At 42.3% G+C, this 19124-nt stretch overlaps 1 protein-coding gene across 2 annotated transcripts in view; it reads left to right on the forward strand.

Annotated features, from left to right (window-relative positions):
• Positions 1–19084, forward strand: part of LOC122985445 (solute carrier family 45 member 3) — a 32620-nt gene extending 13536 nt beyond the window's left edge. For both annotated transcript variants that reach the window (XM_044356104.1, XM_044356105.1), the window contains exons 2-6: positions 6189–6551; positions 10779–10969; positions 11384–12047; positions 15323–15588; positions 15681–19084. In XM_044356104.1, coding sequence (XP_044212039.1) covers positions 6404–6551; positions 10779–10969; positions 11384–12047; positions 15323–15588; positions 15681–16124 — 1713 coding nt within the window. In that variant the 5' untranslated portion in view covers positions 6189–6403 and the 3' untranslated portion in view covers positions 16125–19084. The remainder of the gene's footprint in view (positions 1–6188; positions 6552–10778; positions 10970–11383; positions 12048–15322; positions 15589–15680) is intronic.
• The last annotated feature ends 40 nt before the right edge of the window (positions 19085–19124 follow it).

The following is a 19124-nucleotide window of genomic DNA, read 5'->3' on the forward strand; positions in this document are numbered from 1 at the left end:
TAACTGTTGTTAATTAAACCTAAGCTAAATTTGTGACTGCTCTATTAACTAAATGTAAACACACCTGATCATGGCTGAATGAAAACTCATTAGCGTTTGCATTCCCCCTTATTAGTCCTTTCACCTCCACACAATAGGTTTTCAGTGACTGGAAAGCCACAGTCCGTGGGGAGTCACGTTATCACCTACTTTTACTCACAAGAGGCTACACGGTTGAACTCTGCTGCACTCCATTGTTGTGCTATTTGCATGGGCCGGTATGATAACGGTCACCTCCCTGATCTTTGGACAGAGGTGGAATGGCTCTCCTCATTTCACCCTCTGACACACACACACACACACACACACACACACACACACACACACACACACCAGGGCAACCCAACCTAGCTTGCATTCCTCCCATGTTCACCTGATAAGTGCATATGCGTGGGTGTCTGTGTTTGTGTGTGTGTGTGTGTGTGTGTGCGTGCGCGCGCTTGTCTATCTGTGTGGCTCCTCTGTAGTCCTCCCTCAGATAAGCACCAGTCCTTTTCTCCTCTCACTTCTCCAATCTTGGGGTCTTGAGCAAGAGCAGAAACAGAAGTGAGATGAATGAATGTAAATGATTGTGTTGAAAATAGATTTTCCACTGGAAGCCAGTAAATGCTTCTCTATGCATTTTCTTACTTAAATAGTTCTTGAGGTCACTGATAGCGTTGCTCTCTCATGAGCCATGAACTACTAGCTTCCTCTCATCCTTTTGGCCTTTTTAAATGTAAGGGACTTATTCTGAGTCATTGTCCTAATTAGGTGCAAAGATGGAAAGAACACTTCACATTTAGGAACTGCAGAGAGTGCCACTGGACCTTCCAGAAATAAGATAAGGTTGTCTTTCCTGCTCCGATGTAAGATGTGTGTCCCTCCGTTACATCTTCTCACAGAAGCACTTCTTAAAAATAACTGGCGATAGGTTGACGTTTTTTTATTTTCACCAGACAACACAGCACAGGAGGAGAATATTAGCAGCAGACTGTCATCCGCCTGCTGGCACTGTCTTTGAAATGTTAGGTTGGTCACATGATTTGTGGTGAAAGGCAGGGTCAGGGGTCACGGTGACGGATGTGGGCTTAAGATTACAGGCTTGGGGGGGGGGGGGGTAGGGTCAGCACAGTCGGGGTTGCCTTTCAAGTGGGCAGAGACAGAACACAAATCAAACGCTAAACTTTTTTTTATTGAAGAAGGTTAAACAAGTTATTATCCAGTTGTCAGTAACAGAAGGAAACAACATGTTTAGAAAGCAGCGGTAGAGGTCCGACGGTGTACTTATCTGGAGGACAGGCCGTGGAACGATGTGGAACACCTGGTACGGATGAACACAGGAGAAACGGAGAAAAGATAGGACAGAGGGACTGAAAGAGAGTGGAAAGAATGTTGAGCTACAACTATTATTTTCATTACTGATTAATCATTTGGTCTATAAAATCTTAAGATGTCTTTTTTTGTCTGACCCATGGTCCAAAACCCAAAGATATTCAGTTTACTATCATGTATGACAAATAAAAGCATGAAATCATCACAATAGAAAAGTTGAAAACAGCAAATTCTTTGGCTTTTTTGCTTAAAAATGACTAAAACAATTCAATTATCAAAGCAGTTGCTTATTACTTTCCTGTTTAATGGTTGCACCTTTAGAAGAATGGTAAAATAAACTAGAAAAGACTAAGAACATTTATTTCAATGTGCTGGCTTGGACATTGCAAGTGCAAACACTGTAAATGGGTTAAAATGTCTTAAAATCTTAGCTGTTTGCATGTGAAATGTTGTGTTGGAGTTGCAGTTTAATCACTTAAAGTAGTTGAATTATAAGCATTAAAAGGAGCTTATGTTTAATTTTAAGTTAAAATCATTGTAAACACTTAAAGCATTTGAAAATGTTGTCTCAACCCTGTAGGTAGTTGATTTATCACTAAGTATGTAAACAGAAAGTTATTGAAAGTAGTTGAATTGTCAGTGGATTAGCAAGAGATAAGACTTTGATGAACCTTTCAGCTGCTTTTAAGTAGTGAAAGAAGCTGAAATGTCATTTGACAAGTAAGCACTTAACGAAGTTGAAGTGTAACAGATGAAAACAGTTGAACTATGAGCTGAATGTACAACACAGTTTAAGTCAGGTCTGGTTATTTTAAATGGTTTTCTTGTTCTTACATCAGGCAGAAACCCTTACATTTCTCTCTGTAGAGATGCCACGTCTGAGAGGACATTTGAGGACGTGTCCAGAAGGAACCTATCTGGCACCCTCTCGAGTACGACGTCACTCGGTAATGCCCCTCTTCCCAGGACTTCTGCGACAATGCCAAGTTGGCACCGTTAAGAAATGCTGTGGTGGGGATATTATGGCAGCATTGTAGCCTGCTGCAGTCCTCTGCTGTTCATTAGGGGTTGCTCCATCTTAGCTTGTTTGTGTTATTCAGAGAGAGCCAGAAGGAGAGCCACAGAGAAAGGTTTGCAGGAAGTAAGCCAGGGAAAAAAACTGTCAGCATAAAGGCTGGGCTTGCTGTTCCTCCATGCAGACGGTCAGGTCCATTAATGTGCAGGAACTCTAAAGGGAGGAAAGCCACAGTGCTGCAGCCATTCAGCTTGAGCCAAACACACACAACCAGAGACTCCTGCTGAGGTTTCTGCATCCACAGTCTCAACTGTGCTTGCGGCTCTGATGTCATCTCAGAGCAATTCCTTCCCCTCTTCTCTTCCAAACCCTGCTGTCTGCTGGGGGACCCCCCACCCCAGCCCACACATGCACACACACACACACACACACACTCACCACACATTCTATATCCTACCATCTATATAAACCCTGCGTTAATAAAAGACTTGGAAATGGACTTGATACCTCACTATATCACATTACTCTCTCTGGCACAATGTATACAAAGCCTGTTTTGTATTGTAAGAATACCGCTCAGAGTCATTAGGAGCTTTTGCACTAAAGCATTTTTGGGGGGCCTGTGGCTGAATAAGGCTTGGTAATGGAGCAGTGGGAGAGCTGACAAAAGCACCCCCGCCGCCCCCTCTCTCACCAGCCTGGCTCAGATTGTAGTGTTTAAACACATAAGGTGACAAGGAGAGCTGTTTGTCTTAACAGTGTGTGTGCGTGCGTCTGTGTCTCCAAGGCTATGGGAAGACGATTAAGGGCATGACTGGAATACATTGTGGAGTCAGAGGTGTCATTAAGCGAGTGGTGGAACAACTGTGTGGGTTGCCTGTGTGTGTGTGTGTGTGTGTGTGTGTGTGTGTGTGTGTGTGTGTGTGTGTGTGTGTGTGTGTGTGTTTCACTCTTCCAATCTTAAAACGCAAACAAGCGTCTTGAGAACTCTATCCTGCTTTGTGGCAGAGTCCAAACATCGCATTGGTTTAAAGAGTACAAAATTTAAAACAAACAAATTGATTTTTATTTCTATATGTGACTTTGAGGTGGATAAATGGACTGATAAATTCCGCTCTGCACTACTTTCAATGCATTCCCTTTTATCCCTGCCACCCTCTTTCCGTCCTAATTCTGACTTGCCACCGCCACTTGGGTCAAGATTTAAGCAACCATTCAATTTACCAACCCCTGGAATCCGACTTGCATTCGGGCAGGCGTCCAGTTAAGCCGCGGCTGCTCGGGTAGACAAATCAGATTTCTCTATTCTTGCCACTGGAGGCCCTTCTGTTTCCAGTGAGAAAGTCTGACAGGGAGTCAGCTGGGGCTGCAATAGAAAGCATTCACACTGAGATCCAGACTCATAAAGGCATAACCAGTCGTGGGCAGATATGTCAATAGGGTCCTCTTAGAATGCAGGTCAGAGACGAAGCTGACCTCAGGGGTTGAGGAAGGATAAGGAAGAAATGCAGGGGAGAGGGAGAGGGAGGGGAGGGGGGGAGAGAGTTGAGCACGCACATGAAATGTACATACACACACACAGTGAATATGTGGGTAAGGGGGGGGGGGGGTGGTAGTGGCCAGACAGGCCGTAGGGGCGAAGGCTGGTCCCCTGATGGGTGTCTTTCAGTGTGCCCAGGCTGGGCGGGAATGAGATGTGACGGGTGTGAAATGGTCCTCTCTCTCTGTGACCCAGGCCCCTGCGAGGTCCAGCCTGCTAACACTGTGGCTTTGTCCTTCACATTCTCAAAGAGCCTGTATATCAAGGGGATCGTAATGACTAAGCTGGATATGTATGAATGAATGCTGTAGGAACTCTGATGGCATCATTGATGACATTCAGTTAACATTTTTTTGTAACAATGGGGATGGCACAAGACGTTTTTTAGATGGGAATTGTGAGTCTGGGATGCCTGATGACAGTGATTTGTGTAAGTGAAGGTAAACTAAGTTGTTTCAGGATATGGAGCCTCTGATCTGATAACTAAAACTTCTTCTTGTGATGCCCTAAGCCACAAAATATGTCACACATGAGATTTTTTTTTTTTTCAACCCCACAAAAAAAAAAACTGTATGCATCCGATTAGATCATTTACTGAGCTGAGCACTTTTCTGTGATTAACCAACTCTTGTCAGAGATGATGACATCCATTTTGTTTGCTGGGAGAGAACAGATGGGCAGCATTGGCAGAGGAATGTCACACCGAATGCAAATATAGCACCTTGTTGTTTCTGTGTTTGCGGCTGTTCTGACTGTTCTTGCTCTTTCGCTCTGCTTTAAAAGAACGCACATCTCATTGGTGGATGATGACGATAATGGTTATCTTGGTTTTGTTTTTGTTTCCTTTTCTTGCCAGGAAGCAGAGATTCATGCATGAATCTGTAGACAGATTGGAGACAGTCTATCAACCTGCCTCCCATACTGTTTCTTCACAGCTTCAATTCATTTCAATTAGTCTAAACTGGTTGTTTTTTTGTCTTCAAAATGAAAGTCACACTTAATATTTGATCCTTGAGACAGAAGCTGCAGGTTATTGCCATGGATCAACTATTGTGCCTTTCCTTTTTCTAATTCCTTCAGATGAGAATCAAGTCACATTTCACTCTGCAGAGGTACACATGTAGGTGGGTTTAGGGTGAATAGAGACATATTAAACACATGTTGTCTTGACAACAATGTGGGCATGTGGAGACTGTCGGGCATTGTCACTGGAAAAATTATCCTTCAAGGTATGGTGGAAATGTCTGTCAAAGCAAGATAGTGTGCAAAAAACAACCTTGGTCTTTTGTTCATCTTGATAGAGAAGTCATGTGTGAAAGGATGCAACTCAACTTCTGATTTTAACACATCACCCTGACGACGCCATTACAGACTTTATCACAGTTCCTGTGTTTAGCACAACTCGGCTTTCTTTTTTCTAGCACAGTACAACATGCTGTGTTATATCATCCCTCTCACATGTGATTTCATCTACCTCCTGTCTTTTAGTCTCTCTCTGTTAAGATGTCTTTTCAGGTGCTAAAGTCTTTCTCATGCGCACTCAGCTGAACAATGGTAGTAATCTACAAAATGTTTCTGGAAGGAGAACTTGCACATGTGACTAAAACTTCAATCAGAGCTTAATAATACAGATAATGACAGGGTCAGCCAAGGGAAGGCTGGATTTTAGATCCTCCCACTACAGCTATTATGGAGAAGGGAAAGGGAGATACGGTAAGGAGAGAGACATGGGAAGTTAGAAAGAGACTCCCTTTTTAAAAAGGTTGATTTTTTTTTTTTTTTCAAACGTCTTCCAATGTGTGGTTTTGACATTTGAATAAAAGACAAGCAGAGCAGCAGAGGGAGGAAGAATTCTCCTGACAAATGGTTTGGTGTGTTTGCCACGTCGCTCCAGCTGACTCATCTCCTCTGTCCGCCTGTTGTTGTTCCTGCTGTCTTGAAGCTGCTGGTGAGGAGCTCTGAGAATACATCAATATCATATCCTTTTGACTGTCGCTGCCATTTTTTGCGTTTCTGGAAAATATGTTGGAATGTGAGTAGATGCTGTTCTGTTGTGAGAAGTCTGTCACTGCTGACATTCGACATGCAACCTGAGGCCACCGGCAGCCAGGTTTAGTAACCCGGGGATGACCTCTCTAACGTGACATGCCTTTTACTGCAGCAAATTACGACACGCAGAGATTATGTGGAAGCTGTGTCATATTTAGATGTTTCTTTTATTTGACTCTTCTGAAGTTGCTTTCTTTCCATCTCTCACGACTCTCCATTCCTGCTCCTCAGATCCAGAATGCTGAGAAGAGGATGAATCCTTCAGGTCATCTGAGACATCCACGTGTCTTTGCCGCTGTCCCTCCCCGACAGCCCTCTCGTCCCACTGGGGCACCATCTGTTTCCCCACGCTCGCCCCCTTGCCCCAGCCCGGGTCCCTCCCCCCTCCCCTGCCCCCAGTAGTGGCCACCCCAGAGGGGAGGAAAGGCGAGCCAGCCCCTGTAAATATGCCTGGATGGAGGTCTCAGTGGCGTCTCGTCCTGTTGAACTCCCTGACCTGTGGCCTGGAGATCTGTGTGGCAGCTGGGATCACATACGTGCCCCCGCTGCTGCTGGAGGCTGGAGTGGAGGAGCGCTACATGACCATGGTGCTAGGTAAGGACCTGGTAGATAGGGGGGATCTGGTTACCAGGCCTCATTACTACCTCCATAGTGTGTGTGTGTGCAAGTGTGCACATGCTTAGCTTCTGCCTCATTCTCTCTCACAGATCTCATAATTTCTTTCTCTCTGTCCCTTTCTGACAGGGTATTCATTAAACATGAAAGGCAAAGGTGGGCCTTCCCCCCGTTCACATGCACACATGCGCACACTTCCTCGCACTGAACAGCTAGGAGTCAACTATCTCCTCTGTGGCTTGTTTACTGACCACATGAGTGATTGTTTCTCATCCGAGATTTTCAAATGATAGATTTTTATGGCCCTTGAGTGCCTTTTAATCATTTTGCATAGTGAATCATCATGGGGCTGAAAATAGATAAGACTGTGGTTACATTAGAGCAATGATACAAATGGAAAATAATTTCATCAGTTGCTAATACACTTATGAGACCACTGTAAATCAAAATAGGATGTACCCTCCAAAGAATGTGTTTGTAAACTAGTTTGATACATAAAGATGTGACCTTGTCCAGCACTAGTCAAGTTTAGCATAGCGGTGGGGGATGTTGCCTCTGGGCTTCTGTCTTCTTTACCATTCAGGTCATAAAAACACAATTGAGGCCATTACACAGATTAGTAGCCAAATCACCTGTTGAGTTGTTGAGGTGGTAATCAGGCACTAATTGAAAGGCAGCAGGAGAGCGAACTGCCTGAGGAAGAACCACAATCTCCAGACAGACTGACACTCAGTTACCAGTTTATTAGGTACAATTTCATTTTTTAATTTGAAAAGCTTGTTCATTGGGCTTTTACTGAAAAAATATACAAATACATACTGATATTTGTGTTGTCCAACAGAATACAGCTGCAAAGTGCACACTTCAAGTACCTAAAAATGAGTTAAACCAATCCAGTCAGCTCATCAACTGTATAGCTCACAGTGTATCACAGCTCAAAAGAGTCAGTCTGAGACACAATTTTTACTAGAGACACTACTAAAAAGTAAAAAAAGTGCAAGAGGTTAAGAATGACTGTTTTGGGGTATCGTGGTTGTGTGCTGTGGTTGCAGCATCCCCAGGTCGGTCCAGCCGGGGAACTTTGCTCCATGTCATTCCCCTTCTCTCTTTCTCCTCATTTCCTGTCACCTCTCTACTAAAAAGAAATGCTGCTGGAAATTATTTACAGATGTGGACAATCCAGATGGAGTGTAAACAGTAAAAAAGTTTAAAAATCCATCATGTAAGCAGCATGTGTGTCAGTCCAGTATGCTCTTCTACTGTTGTGTCTTAAAGGTGCAGTGTGTAGGATTTAGTGAGGTTTGGTGAGGTTGCTGATTGCAACTGGAAGTGTACCTGCCCCCTATGTAGATATAAACGGCTCATTCCAATGATTCTTCTTTTGAGGTGTTTATACACTAATCAAAACACACTTATGAATATTATGTTCCGCTTCTGCCAAGTTTGCTCTGCTAGATGTCACTAAATTCTACACACTGCACCTTTTTAAGGAGAAAAGTTGTAGAGGGATGAGAGACATCTTTATGGCATTATATCACATTTGCTTGACTTCAGAGTTTTAAGCTGCTGTAGTATCTTTCAGTTTGCTGCTGAACCAAAGAAATTAGATTTTCACCATAACCTAGTTTAAAGTATTATTCAAAGGCATCAGTTGGTGACAAACACAGGTGATGGATGCAATTAAAGCAAAAGAGATGCCACATAATCCGTTACAATACTACAGCTCATAAGCTTCAAATATGAAGTTTGTTGCTTTACAGAGAGGTGTTGGTTCAACTCCAGTATTCATTATTTTATGTGTGAAAAAACAACTCCTTACAGCTACAGCTTCAAAATACCAAGGAGTCGAATCAGGCATAGTCTCAAACTCTGAACATTGTATATCTCCAGTCTTGAATGGTAAATACATATTATCCTCTACCTTAAAACATTTCAGTAATATTGTTTTTTTTTTTAAATAACTGTCCATTATCTAGGAATACCTAGGAATTCTGGGAAAAGCCATGAAATGTAGACTATTTTCTGCCTTGTGGAACAGCACACCACAAACACACTCTGCAGTAAGTGCAGCTGATGACTGCACCATTATGTCTGGCTAACATATAATTCAGTTTGGCTTCTGGTGGTGTATTTGTGGCTTCAGTGGCCCCAGACCTTTCAATCTAACAATAGTCATCGGCTATTTGCCAAAATTATTTGGTACTCCTTCTAACATTAAGACAGATATGTTTCTTGGTTATCTTGGTGCTTTCACAAATTAGTGGCATGTGTGTACATCCACACAATTAGCATCACCCATATGGTATATATTTGTACACTGTAACTGAGTTTTCTTGTAAGCGATGTGAATAGTTGCATTATCCTGTCAGCCCAAATGGCATCCACGTGGTCGTCAGTAAAAGCATCTCTTTGAGACATTGTCTTGTGACCATACAGATGATAGATACAATTCCACCAAACTAAAAGACTCCGTGTGGATGACAGAAGTGACTATTCAAATATAAAGATTAAACAATCTACACTTCTACTGTTCCATTTCTCAGCTGCTGGTGATATGAAGAAAAATTATTTCATTGTGGAGTTCCTCCCAAACAGCCAGCACTGTAAGCCAATCTGGAAATGGCACTCAACTTAATTCTCATCTCCCTTTATTATAATGGAGTGCCTGAGTGTTATTTGAATGAAGACAGATATTGTGTCTTGGGAGGCTTAAAGCTAATTTCCCCAAGCAGTAGTGTCAGGTTCTCAAATGGCCGCTTTCTGCTTTATCTAATAGCCATTTGTTGGCTGCTTCATACCCCAGTTGTTACTTTCTTTCTCTAGTTTCCTCTCTGTGAGTGGAGGACATATTCAGTGCTTTTTAGCACCATGGTGTCCATTACTCATGTTTTGAAAGTATATTTAGGTGTGTATTTAAGTAACAAAGCACACTGAGGAACGTGACACATTTCATATTGGGTTAGGTTAGACAGCACACTGATTTATGATTGAGTCTGAAAACACGAGCTGGAAAGCAGCTTGCATTGAATTTAGAGACTGGGAAGCATGCTTTGGTGTGTATGTGTGATATATTGTAATTGAAGAGAGAGAGTAGAGAGCAGCTATTGAGTGGGGAGAGTGTGTGTGTGTGAGACAGTAAGTCTTACAGCTATAGATGGTGAGAATTGTTATGATGGCCCTCCACAGCTGCAGCAGGAAGAAATGTGCCTGGCTGCAGCCAGCTTGTCTGTCTTTCTCAGATTGCCTGTCTGTCTGTCTGTCTGTCTGTGCTCTGCTATTTCCCTTTCCGTTCTGTTTCTGTGTTCATGAAGGGTTTTGCAGTGTGCTTCGACGCCAAACATAAATCTTATCGACCTTCTTCTTGGTTTCAGTGTCTTGTCAAACTGGAGAAAGAGCATAAATAAGGATGTGGTTGATTTTTGATGAGCAGATCCCCCTATTCTATGTTTTACCAGCACTTGCATGAAACATTTAAAAAAAAGAAGGCAGTGGAAATGTGTTATGTGGTCAGAAATGTATTCAGCATCTTCTTAAGTCTTACACATAGTGCAACAAAATAGTGTTTGTCTGTAATGAAAACTCCACAGGGTACCTCTTTGAAATGCCAAACTCTAGCCTCAAGATCAGGTCACTTTAGATATTGCGTGTGTATCTGCATGCAAACACCCCATGTGTCATGTTGTGTTTTAATTAGCCAGACTTGGCCATGTGTGGAGGATGAGCTGATGGTGGGTTACCTTCAGGCAGCAGGCCATCTGTAGGATCCATCACCAGCATTCAGTGATGATGGCACTTCATCCCCTGGTAGGGCAGCAGCAAGGAGGACCTGACAGTACTAGTAGAAACCAGGCTGAAAAACACCGGACAGCAAGACGTCCTTGTGCTCTTAGTAGCTTTTATAACCTAAAGCTTAATACACATTTTACAGGCATGTGTTTTTTTGTGTGTAATGCTGTGAAAATCAACAAGTAAATGATGAGTGGAAATACAGTGTATTTAAGGGTGATTTAAGGGTTTCATACTTAATTGATAAGTGTGACAGTGTTTTGGAAAGAAAATACCTTATTCCTCTCATGCCGTTTCATTGTCTGCATTGCTTTCAGAGGACATGGAATTAGTCCATGTCCTCTATGTCTTCTCTCCACTACGTATGTTACACTGGTGATTTCTTTGGTGTGACCCTTGTATCCCTGGTTCTGTCCACAGGTATTGGTCCAGTGCTTGGTCTTCTGTTCATCCCTCTGATTGGCTCAGCCAGTGACCACTGCAACAGCAGTTATGGCAGAAGGCGGCCTTTCATCTGGCTGCTGTCTCTGGGAGTCCTTGTGGCACTTTTTATCATTCCCCACGCTGATGTCCTGGCTGCACGCCTTGCTTGGGGTGGGCGTACTCTCCAGGTAGGAAACTTGATTGATTGTTTGTGATTGTAATTTTGTTCAATTCAGAAAAGACAAGAAGTTAACTTGTGTGCTACCATGGTTATGATTCACACTCCAAGTCAACTGTCCCATGGCAATAACAGTGGGATATAATCCAATTGTAATTTGGACGTTTGGCATCTTATTGCATTGCTGAACAACCCTTGAGCAAGACACAGAACTTGAGACTGTTCAAGTTCTTTTGAAAAACAGTCCTGTAGGTTAGTATCTGAAGATGTAAAAAAAAAAAAAGAATCCAAATACAAAACCCTGTTATATGTGGACTTTGCTACTTTGCTTTCTTACTTATCATTAAGGGGAAGAGAATTTCAAGAAGACATGATCAAGTTTAAAAATTGAACTTTCTTCAATGTCATTGCTTCTTTCCTCCAGGTGGGTTTCCTTATCCTTGGTGTGGGGCTCCTTGACTTTTGTGGACAAGTGTGCTTCACACCATTGGAGGCGCTTCTATCGGACCTGTATCGAGACGAGGAGGACTGCGGCCAAGCCTTTGCGATGTTCTCCTTCATGGTCAGCTTGGGAGGCTGCGTGGGTTATTTGCTTCCAGCACTGGACTGGAGTCGAAGCCTGCTCTCTGTTTACCTAGGAGGCCAGGCCGAGTGCCTCTTCTCTCTCCTCATCCTCATCTTCATCTCCAGTGTGCTGATCACCATGAAGGTGTCCGAGGAACCCTCTTTTACCAGCAGTGGCTTGGTGGGGTCTGGATCTTTACTGGAGCCCGGGGCTGGAGCGATAGAGACCGGCCGGTGCGGTGTGCCACGGTCATGCTGCTACCTGCTGAAGTGCAAGCTGAGGCTGCTGAAGTCTGGACCCGTGCTGTGCTTGCTGAGAACGTGCTGGTCCATGACTCCAGCCATCTACAGGAGCTACTGCCATGTCCCAAGGGTGATGAGGCAGCTGTGTGTGGCTCAGCTCTGCAGCTGGATGGCTGTCATGTCCTTTATGCTTTTCTACACAGACTTTGTGGGGGAAGGCCTGTACGAGGGCGTGCCCAGTGCAACACCAGGAAGTGTGTCCAGGCAAAGATATGATGAAGGTCAGATTTCCTCTTTATTCAGTTTATTGAAAGTTTATGTGTTGCTGTAATTTTTCTTCTCTTGAAACAATATTTTGTTTTAAATATGTATTTAGCTCATTGTTGTATACACACTAGATATTATGAGCTAATGCATTGATTAATGACTCTAAAGTTCATTTTGTTCCAACACATTTCACAATTTGACATCACTGCCAAAAATCACTTAATTACTCAGTAGTGTATTATGAAAGAGATTTCCATTGCTCTAGTGAGACTCAAGACATAGCTTACACTTCTGTCATCACGTCTTTACCTCCACCACCTGAACACACAGCTGGTTCAGGGTCCGTCCTGGCCGTGCTGTCTGCTCTGTCACAGCTGGGCAGGATGCACTCACATTCCTTGGGCACAGGTGGAAGACAGAGCCAGAGCCTGTGTTCCAGCATGTCCTCATGCCTTCCTGCTGCCCTCATGTAGGCTCTTGTGAAGGTGTAGGATATATTGAACAAAGACCTGCCATTAATGTAGACTCTTAATACAAGACTTCACATTTCGGTAGTAATGCCACTGAACAACCAACAAATCCTTTGGATAAGTATGCTTGAGCTAATGTCAAGTCAATCCAAGGCATTCCAGGTATTACTTTCCACCCCTGCACTTCAGGAAATCGTAAACAAAAACAGACAGGCTTTATCCTTTCCTGTTCCTGCTCTGTGAATGTGACAGAGCTGTCACTAATCCTGCAAGACAGTCGTATGGCTATTGGCTGCATCTTTTATCTATGCTTGCAAATGCTTAGCAGTATGAGTCTACCGAAATATAACCTTTTAGCTAGACCAGATGCAGATACAACTGAATAAATGTGTTGTCAGTGACGGATGAGGGCCGTGCATGCTGGGAAGACGTCTTTCTTCGGTTTATTTTACCAGACAGCATCTGAGAAAGAACAGTAGATGGGAAGAATGGAGCTGAAATAAACAGATGTGAGGTAGACCATCTTGAGACGTTGCAGATTTGTTAACATAGTGGGCTATGTGTGAGTGAAGTGTTTTTAGTCTCCTTTTGTTTACTGTTCAGTCAAACTTTCTATCTTACACCCTGTTTCAATCCCTTCCTTCGGCTCTGCCATTATCACTCTTAACTTAATGATGTGCCTTTCACCATCCCCTCTCATTTTATCAATCCCTTCTTACTACCATCCACAAGTTCCACCTGCTTTCTCATCCTTTAATCCTTCTCACCCTTTCCTCTCTCTCACCATTCTCCCTCTTTCCTTTGAAATTTTCATTCATCCATCCATCCACATTCTTTTCTCTCCCTTCTCTCTCCACTTCTATCTCCCTCCACACTTTGTTTACTTTTTACTTTTCCTCTGTCTCTCCTCCCTGTGCTTGCTGGACCACGAGGAATGTCACACTCACAAAGAATTAATGTCAAGGAATCAGCACACAAAGAACATGTTCATTCAAGTCAGGTAGACGGCCAAAGCACACAATTTTGAGGTCTGTCTGAGTCGCGTTTGTTTAATCTGAAACACAGCGTATGCTATTAAACCAAATCATTCAGCCTGCAGATGTTCCTCTGCATGAAGGTAATCTGCTTTGTCTCTAGTTTCATAATTACATGGACAGTTTTACTTTATTACAGTCAGGGTGTAAAATTAACTTTTTTGTCCACCAGCCAAATGGCAAGAATTTTACTAGCCAGTCAATAGATTACCATTGTTTGTTGGCTGGTGAGTAAAGCAAATCTACCAGCCATTTGCATATTTTATCAGCATTTGGCGGGTGGCTGGTGTTAATTTTGAGCCCTGATTACAGTAACTGCTAATATTTTGTGCTAATCTTTTCTATTGTGGCAGGTTCCAATTCAAAGTATTTATCTGTAAAGCTTTTACTACAGACACAGCTATTTTTCCATACTTAAGGCAGCGGTTCACCTTTGCACAGATTCAGTAGTATTCTGGCTCAGTCCCATATCTCTGTTGGCTTAAATTTCAGTCCTCATTAGCTTCTGTAGTGTTTGTAAAGTGGGCTCAGGCAGCTTTGCTTTCCAGAAGTAATATGATCCACATACTCCTTTCACACAAGTCATTCTCTGCTCTACTGCTGAACTTCTGACCCATACTGTTCACCAAGAGCAAACTGAGAGATCAGGCTGATAGCAGGCTGAAATAAATAAAGGTCCAGACATGTAGTCGGTCCAGCTTCCATGGATTTGTGCTAAAATTTAAGAACTTAATTAAGGGGTAAAATGAATATTGGTCTTAACAGGGAACATTATTTAAAAGGGAACAATTTTCTCATAGCATTTAAAATCCCAGCTTCTTTAAAATTTGTCATTATTGAAAACTGTTGCACTCTGTGACTCTGTCAAAAGATGGAAATTTTTCATATTACCATCTAATTGAAAGACCGAGTTCAAAGGGAGAACATAAATACACTCATGATTGTAATGTACTGGAGAACTAAACCAACATTTAATTTATTTCTTTATGAATAGCAGTTTCAGTCATTAGTACATAGTGACTGTGTCACATATTGGTTACGTTTTCTTAAGCTGTCATGTGCATCGTGTGAATGTAGCACCTTAATTTTGTGGGTAGAGATTTTTTTTATCAAATACAGAAATACATAAGAAAATTTAAATCTAGACTAGTACCAACTGTTAATGTGTTTATTTGGGAGCTGAAACATAAATTAATCTAATTTTGCTAAGGAGTCTGCAATTCTTCCTCTGTTGTTTGAACCTCACATTCCACCTCGGTTAGTTGGAGAGACCTCATCCAAATGCTTATTGTCTGGCTGGCTGACTGGGCCAGACTTGAGCCAGAAGGCACATTGCCTCACTAAACACGGACCGGCCTGTGTGTCTCATCCTCTCAGGCTTTTCAAGGATTTATCTAAGGTTAATGGTGTCTTGATGGTCCAAGTCAGTCAACCCAAACAATGTGTCCATGCCGGAGAGCTCTGTGAATGTCTCACCTACCAGATCTGTGCCTGTGTGTTTATGGGCTTGAGCAGACACAAGGGTTTCTAGCTCACCAAATAGCAGTTAATGTATCACAGTTTAAACTTAGCATACAGTAGGTTTAGCTGTGTTCAAGCATGCCATGCACCTTTTTCTAGATGTGGCCTTTGATGGAAATTACTTGAGTTGTGTGAGATAGTTTCTGTCTCTGATGACAAAACTCTAACTGTGTGATGCATACATCTATACAGAGGATGTATGAGAGAGGCTGGGAGCTTCATAGGCTCTGCTGGGTGTGATAAAAGTTCACATTCTTCTTTCAGGTATCCGTATGGGCAGTCTGGGCCTGTTCCTGCAGTGTGCTACCTCAACCTTCTTCTCCCTGGTCATGAGTCATTTGGTTCGCCATTTTGGCTCTAGGTGGGTCTACCTGAGCAGTATGGTGAGCTTCACACTCTCTGCTTTGGTCATCTGTTTGTCCAAAAGTGTGGTCCTGGTCACAGCCATGGCGGCCCTCACTGGCTATGCATACGCCACGCTGCAGACTCTGCCCTACACGCTCACCTGTTACTACCACAAAGAGAAAGAGGTAAATACAGAAGTAATAAGTTTACACACAAGGAAAGTTTGTTGAAAAAATCTGTATGTTTGTTAATTAATTCTTTTCTTGTCTCATTTCAGGTCTATATGCCAAAAAGGAAAACCAAAAGCGTGCATAAAAATGGTATTACACCCAAGCGGGACTCTGTGTATTTGACTCCTGTGGAAGAGGAGAGTGGACTAAACCACAAAACGGGGGCCACCTACGGACATGCCTTCCTCAAACAGGATGGTTATGAGTACTACCCCAGTCCTCACAGCCAGAACGGCTCATCTCACAGCGCCGGTGGAACCGAGCAGGAGGAGGCGGAATCGGGGTATGAGAAACGTGGCGTGGGCTTGGACTTTGCCATCTTAGACAGCACCTTTCTCCTCTCTCAGGTTTTCCCCACCCTCTTCATGGGCATGATCGTTCAGTTCGCACAGTCCGTCACTGCCTACATCGCCTTCTCCGCCATCTTCGGGACTGTCGCCATCTACTTGGCCAGTCAAATTGTCTTTGACCAAAAGGACCTCAAAAGCTGACATGGGAGTGATGATGGAGTCACAAATGTCAATCAAGTCATTCAGGTTCCATGGGTGGAACTCAACAATGCACTACTGTTCCCAGAATGCCTTGCTTTTGTACCATGTGTTTGCTTTTGAGAAAAGCGCTGCGTTGAGGAAGTGTGTGTGTCTGTCGGTCAGTGTGTGGCAGGGTATGAGAGAAAGTGGGTAACGAAGGAAAATATGTCACCAGAGATGTATTGTCTGGCAGTGACATGCAGTGTCAGTTACAGCAGGAATTGTTACCTGAAGAGTCAACACCAACTGTGTGCTCAGGTCAGGTGTGGTACTCTCTGTACTGAACACTATTGACTTCTAATAATCTCTCTAAAAGTTTTGTTGTGACATCTTTTCTGTCCATCATCCTTTTCCTCAGGTAGCACCAAACAGATTTACTGTAGAACTCATCAACCTCTGATACACTGCTACTCACTTTTTATGGTTTTTATCCTCAGATATCCACAGTTTTTAAAAGTATTTTGTTTTGTACACAGCGTGTCAAACACAGTGCTTGTACAGACTCATCTGCAGTATCACTATGCTACTCTGGAGACTGGTCTTCTTACTGAGATGGGCTTGTCTTTCCTCACAATGGTAGAAAGGATAGATCAACGCAATGTTTCTACCCATTTAGAAAATAGAATTACAAGTGGGACCATTGGACTTGTCCATCCAGCATCACAAACAAACTACAGTGATCTTTTATTGTGATTCCATAAAGCTAAGGGGACCTTTGAAAGATAGATTTTTTTTAAATGGTTAAAATATTCTGACTTTTAGTCTTCTAAAGCTCCAAAAACACTGGATCCTACATTTCCCATAATACAACTCATAAGTGTATTTCATTAGGCCTTCCTTGCCTGTGAAATGCCATCGTCTTTCACACTCCATGCCCTCGGTTTGTAACATGTTTTCTGTCAGATATTTTGAAGTGTCAAGCCTAATCCAAGATAACTATAATGACATCATCAGGGTCATTTTCTAAGACTTAACAAAGCTCCTTAAGAGCCACAGAAAGTGTTTTACAACCGTTTTCACAAGCCTAGTATGTGTAACATTGGTGGAATACCCCTTTAAAAAATCACCTGTGCTATGATTCTGGCCCCATCTAGTGTCATTTATTAATTAATGAACAGTTTTACTGTAAATATCTTGTATACAAATTTACTGTATATCCCTATGGGAATGATGTTATGCAACCTGATGAGGTGCGGTTATCGACTGTGGTGGTTTAACAATGAAGCTGTTTACTTGGAACTGGAATACTGCATCAAACGTCCTTTTGTAGTAAGATAATCATGAGCGGTCAAATCTAGTGGACTGCTCATCCCGTCCAACTCTGCGTCTGATCAGGACAGTCGTCTCAGGTTAGTGTCCCACGCTGTTTATATGCCACTGATAAAACACTTTCCCTGCTGCCTAAACCCTCAAGTTTTACTGTATTTTCAAATGACAATCTAGGACATCCAGATGGACTTGTTATGTAATGTTGTATGTAAACATGCAGTGTGATGTCTGACGGAAGCCCACTTCATAGCACCCATTCCTGAAAGACCAAAAAAAGTCATGCAGTAAATGGAAACATTTGGTGACTGAAAATGATTTGAGAGTAGGCACTGTATATTGATGGGCTGAAGGCCAAGCTGAGTCGAGGTGTGCGTGTGTGCGTGTGTGTCTGTGTGTGTTTGTTTATACATAACATGGAGGATAGACAGTGAGAAAGCAAGAGTAATATTTAAGTGTGAGGCAAATGAAAAGCGATATGACTTGAGTGTGTGCAGTTATAATAAACTGTATTGACTTTAGCCCATATGATGTGGTATCTTAAAATGTATCATGGCCTTCAGTGGAGCTTTTCAAATCGGCCAGTTGGTGTAAACACCACGCTGGTGTTGCAACCAGAAGGATCCTGAAGGATCTTATTGCCTGAGGTGCGCTCAGAATGGGGGAAGCAAAAACGGCAGAAGATTTGTCATGTTTACACGACTGCATAGAAGACTCAAACACAACCGAATTATCCTTTTCACCCTGAAATGCACAGGAAAATATTGTTTAGCAGTAGCAGAAGTATCAGAAAAAGGTTGTTTTCAAGTGCCTGTACATTTTCAACATTTTTTGTACATAATGTATTTATTTATTATGCTTTTATTACAAAATAGTGCATATTAAACTATTGGCCTCTTTGGCATCTGTCATAGGTGCAAGGGTGAAGGCTGTGAAAAAGATAAATTATTTCTATAGATGTGGTATAGAAGCATCCTCAAAGCTATAATTTATTTTAACATTACCCACATTGTCCTGTAGCTCTGACAGCATCACAGAGCCTAATGCTGATAACTGCTGTCACTCACTATATGTATCAGATCAGCTGCAGATGAGAATACTCAATACTTAAAGTTACCAGATTCCCCCTGTGGACATAATCCATGTAGCCTGTATCAGCTGAAAACTTAATTCACGTCACACAACTGAGAGGCTTTGTGATTTTATTTTATTTTTTCCTCCCCCCTGGTGCAGCTGGTGCAAATACAGTAAGAAACCTTGTCATTTTTGTCAATACTGCTTTATCTGGGTCTTATATAACCACTTATTTCCTATCAGAGACCTGTTTTATTGTTTAATTTAACAGATAAAACTACAGATATCTTTAACTGAATGGGTGGAGTTGTTTTCAGTCCCTATTGCTCGCAACCAAATGTCCTGTTTGATTTAAGACAGCAAAGTGCCAGTGGCCAGTCTACCTTAAGGCCAGAAATCATTGTGTTCTGATGTCATTGATCAGTTGTTGTTTTTTACATCACAATTTTAGTAATCACTGTCATTAATGCATTCAGCCATAACAAAAAAAATGTTTCTTTTATGTTGTACATCATCAGATTGTGTATAAATATGCAGTTACCAAACAGATTTTATACAAAATAAAACTGCATTGTGAATGAGATGTTGTCCTTGAGTAATTTAATAAAGAACATTTAGAAG

This window comes from Thunnus albacares, chromosome 7 (genome assembly GCF_914725855.1).
Source record: "Thunnus albacares chromosome 7, fThuAlb1.1, whole genome shotgun sequence".
Classification (NCBI taxonomy): domain Eukaryota; kingdom Metazoa; phylum Chordata; class Actinopteri; order Scombriformes; family Scombridae; genus Thunnus; species Thunnus albacares.